The sequence below is a fragment of the Salvia miltiorrhiza genome, chromosome 2 (assembly GCF_028751815.1).
Source record: "Salvia miltiorrhiza cultivar Shanhuang (shh) chromosome 2, IMPLAD_Smil_shh, whole genome shotgun sequence".
In the NCBI taxonomy this organism is placed as follows: Eukaryota; Viridiplantae; Streptophyta; class Magnoliopsida; order Lamiales; family Lamiaceae; genus Salvia; species Salvia miltiorrhiza.
This window is the reverse complement of record NC_080388.1, coordinates 66,068,196-66,072,685: the sequence shown is the minus strand read 5'-3', so window position 1 is coordinate 66,072,685 and position 4,490 is coordinate 66,068,196. Positions and strand designations below refer to the sequence as shown.

Genomic DNA, 4,490 nt, shown 5'->3' with positions numbered 1-4,490 from the left:
CTATACAAGAAGCAGAATTTATGATGTCGAATGTTAATTATTTATGAGGGTATAGTTAGTAAGGATACGATGACGCAGTCGTTACTCGATAATATTGAAGCATGCATTTCTTGTAGAGTAGAACCTAGCTATAATCAATGAAATTTAAATTTGCAATGTCCAATTGATCACATTGTAAGAATCTAGTCATCATTTTATCTTGAATGTTGAGTAAACTCCAACATATATATTGTACCCAAGCATTCATGAGCAATAATAATATATATATATACCATGCATGATCAAATTTTAGAAGTTTTATCTATATATCTCATATCTTCAACTTTAGTTTAAAGTGAGTCGCCAAATTCGTGACTTAAATAGCTGAGTATATTCGAATACACTCTACGTAACTACGGAACACAATTACGAACATTCGAAAAAGAAACGATATCTCTTAAATTTGTCTAATGGAAAAAAAATACAAGAAAAGAGAATTTGTGTCCGTATTTGATCAATCCAGAGTTGATCTTCTTCACATAAACAACATGTGGCTATGGTTGCACTTCCATTAATCGAAAAAGTGCTCCAACTCTGTCTATATAAATTAATATGGTCTGCCTGCATTTGCAAACCAACCATAAACATCAAAATGCAGAAGCTAACAGCATTGTTCCTCTCTCTCTCCCTCTCTCTCCTCCTCACCTCCCATGCATCCGTGCAGGACTTCTGCGTGGCCGACCTCACCCTCCCGCCCGGCCCCGCCGGCTACTCCTGCAAGAGCGCCGCCAACGTCACCACCGCCGACTTCGTCTTCACCGGCCTCCGCAAGGGCGGCAACACCACCAACATCATCAGCGCCGCCGTCACCCCGGCCTTCGACGCGCAGTACCCGGGGCTCAACGGCCTCGGCCTATCCATCGCCCGCCTCGACCTCGCCCCCGGCGGCGTGGTACCCTTCCACACCCACCCCGGCGCGTCGGAGCTCCTCCTGGTGGTGAAGGGCACCATCGTGGCCGGCTTCGTGTCGTCGTTCGCGAACCAAGTGTACGTGAAGAAGCTCGTGAAGGGTGACCTGATGGTGTTCCCGCAGGGCCTGCTGCATTTTCAGATCAACGGCGGCGGGCGGAAGGCGGTGGCGTTCGCCAGCTTCGGCAGCGCCAACCCCGGCCTGCAGATCACGGACTTCGCGCTCTTCGCCAACGACTTGCCGTCGATGTTGGTGGAGAAGACCACGTTCCTTGACGATGCGCAGGTCAAGAAATTGAAATCTGTGCTCGGTGGGACTGGATGATCAGCTTTCAAACACTTTTTTTTTTTTTTTTTTTGGAGGGTGAGATTTGGGTTGCATTGTTTAGTTGTATTTGGGTTTTTTCAAAAGTTTGTTGTTTTGTTATTGTTAAGGTTGCAAAATTTCTCATTTGTATGTCATATATTGGGATCCAAGTAGAGTATCTAATTATAATTAATTAAATAGTAGTCAAATGAAATATGATTTAATAAAATAAAAGTCAGTACTAATATTCGGTAATAATATGCAATAGGAGATCATAATTCATACATATTTCACTAGCTATTTCTCATTTTCTTGCACCCATCTAGTATATAGTTTCTTTAGGATATATAAATCATACTTATCGATCGGGGAAAGAGCATATATTCTCAACTATATATGCAATATATATAATTGAAAAATGTGGATAAACCAAAGTAGATTTTACATCTTAACACCATGTATCATGTCACCGGTTTCCAATTAATTATTAATTCAACGAATGTAAAATTATCTCAATATGTGTATAAATTGGAATGAGTTCTGATAGAAAAAAGAAAACATTTCAAGTGTAGAACATATAAATTAATTTGCACTATTAATCTTATCATGACTTATATGTTAAGTCTATCATGGAAAAATGTAACAACCCGCTCTTTTATTATATTTAAATCCAGTAATACGATAATTATTATTTCATCTTTCAGTAAATCAGGCCCAGTAATTATTTATTATTTAAATTCAGCTTATGACACTGGATTATATTCTAATTAAGCAGGATTATTATTTTATTACCAAGTCAGTAGTTTCGCGTAAATAAAATCGCAATGAAAATTATTGAGTAAGCCAATAATTATTTCAGATTCATAACTGACTTAGCGAAGTCATGTTATTTATTAATCACAATAGAATTATTTTTCTATTTTTATTATTATTCTTGAGTCGTGAATTTATTCCGGTTTATGAAGAATTAAATCTACGGATTTAATTTAGAATTTATTCTAGCTAAGAAAGGAAGCAGATATCGAGTAATTTCATAAACACGCGATATTAACAAAACCCGGTAGTTGGATTTTATTTAAAAAAAAATGCAATACAATATTACAGATATAGAAATTCCAAGACAAGAATTATTGCTTCTGTTTATACTTCACTTTACAAACCCCTATTTTTCTATCTATCTACCAACACTTAAAAAAAAAAGGAATAGTGTATGTGTGTGAAAAAAATCTGCAGCTATCCCTTAAGCATGCTCAGCCATCTATTCTGGACATTTTTTTGACTCCAGCTCCACGCCTATGTAATATTTTTTTTTGACTCCAGCTCCACGCCTATGTGATACTCCTTTTTGACTCCAGCTCCAGCAGCATATTTGCAAAATTTTCACACCCGAACACCTTCATGTGGTTTCAGATTTCAGCAGCTATTAATCTTCATTTCATTCCCATTCCACACTGCACTACTCTTCATTCGGTGCTCTGCCAAGTATCCTCAAGCCATTCCAGTAACACCTTAACACTTGAAGAAGTGAGAGAGAGATCGTTTATTCATTACTCTGCCAAACTGCCAGATTATCTCAGTTCATTCAACAACCAACACAAACATTCAAGGTATTGATTCTATAACATATATCACATCCCAGTAGAGCATACTTTATATATTAGAAATGCAGTAGAGAATGAGCATGATCACAATTTCATAAGATTATGTAGCAACATCAGACCTTGTAGACGCACTGAATAAGGGAACCTTTTCAACTCTTAACTGTAATGAACGCATATAAAAAAAAAGAGGCAGACTCACTGTTAGGATCACTCACTTACACATGAAACTCAAATCGTGAATCACCTTTTACGACGAAGTTAATGATGTCAAAAAGGAGACTAGTATATGACTTAGCTTATAGGGAAGCATCGAACTCTGTCCTGCCCTATCGAGTCGAGGAGATGACGGAGGTGAGCTTCTCCAGCACGATGGAACCAGACCTTGACAGCAGCGGCATCGACGGAGGGACGCGGCCCTGTTCAGTCGAACCGAGACGACGACGCGACGATGGAGTTCTCACCGGCTTCGGAACTCGGAGAAACGCTGGAAACAGCAGACTCCCCGGCTCGCCATTACCCGAACAGCAGCAACAGAGGATGCTAGGGCTCAACATGCTTTTCGTTTTGGATTTTCTTCTGGCGTCAGTCGATTTTGAGAGACAAGGATGAACGGTGACGAACGACGACTGTAAATCGCCGGATTTACAGAACCCACGGCCACGGCGGGATTTTCTAGAAGGAGATGAACTAGGGCTAGGGCTCTCCACCGATGCTTCGAATCGAGAGAGAGGAGACGAAGGAGCAGACCGGCGTCGAGGTCCGGAGCGACGCCGGCGACTGGAACGGCCAGGACGCGGGGCGGCGACGGCTGGATCGAGCGAGAGAGAGATGTTGAGCAGCAGATCGAGCGAGAGAGAGATGTTGAGCAGCACATCGAGTGAAGAGAGGGAGAACCGGCGGCGACCTCGCCGTGAGTCGCCGGAGCAGCAGGAACAACGGCGCTCCTCGCCGTTGAAGAAGAAGAAAGGGGGGGGGCGGACTCAAGTGAGAAGGGAGAGAACTCGATTCTGGGAAAGATGGAGACGGAAGTGAGAAATATTAGAGAGAGAGAGAGGAAACGAATGTGGGAAAGAGAGAGAGGTTTTGGGCTTTATTTTCTGGGCCTAATTCAGTTGGGCCAAATGCTAATTCTTTGGGCCGATTTCTTGAGTTTAGGTGGGCCGATTTTTGAGTTAGGTGGGCCGAATTTATATTGTTTGAGGCTTAATTAATATTTTGTGAAACTTTGGGCTTTCATTTTGGGTTTTCCCTTGGGCTCCTATTATTTTTCTTATGGGCTTCAAATTTATTTAAATGGGCTCCTATTATTTAATTGATGTTGGGCCTAACATTATTTATGCATTAGGCTTTGAATTTATTCATTTGGGCTCGAATTAAATTCCTATTGGGCCTTCATAATTATTCTATTAAGTTTAATTAGAGAAAATTTTAAGACTTACTAATTATTAATTAGTAAGTGAATTAGATTATTTTTAAGATGAGTAGATTATTAAATATTAATAATCCGACCTCATAAGACGAGCTTTATTTCCTTAAATAGGATTAGCATCTCATAATTTAATTAAAGGAATATGAGTCATGCATAATCATTTCACGCATCCTCATTTATTGAGATTTTTCGAGAATTAGAATCT

At 40.2% G+C, this 4,490-nt stretch overlaps 1 protein-coding gene across 1 annotated transcript; it reads left to right on the top strand.

Annotated features, from left to right (window-relative positions):
• Positions 1 to 320: 320 nt before the first annotated feature.
• Positions 321 to 1,410, top strand: LOC131013116 (auxin-binding protein ABP19a-like). Its single transcript, XM_057941129.1, has one exon. The coding sequence runs from the start codon at positions 536 to 538 to the stop codon at positions 1,271 to 1,273; it is 738 nt and encodes a 245-aa protein (XP_057797112.1). The 5' UTR covers positions 321 to 535; the 3' UTR covers positions 1,274 to 1,410.
• The last annotated feature ends 3,080 nt before the right edge of the window (positions 1,411 to 4,490 follow it).

Coding starts and splice junctions, on each gene's coding strand:
- LOC131013116 (XM_057941129.1), top strand. CDS start 536: ATGGTTGCACTTCCATTAATCGAAAAAGTGCTCCAACTCTGTCTATAT.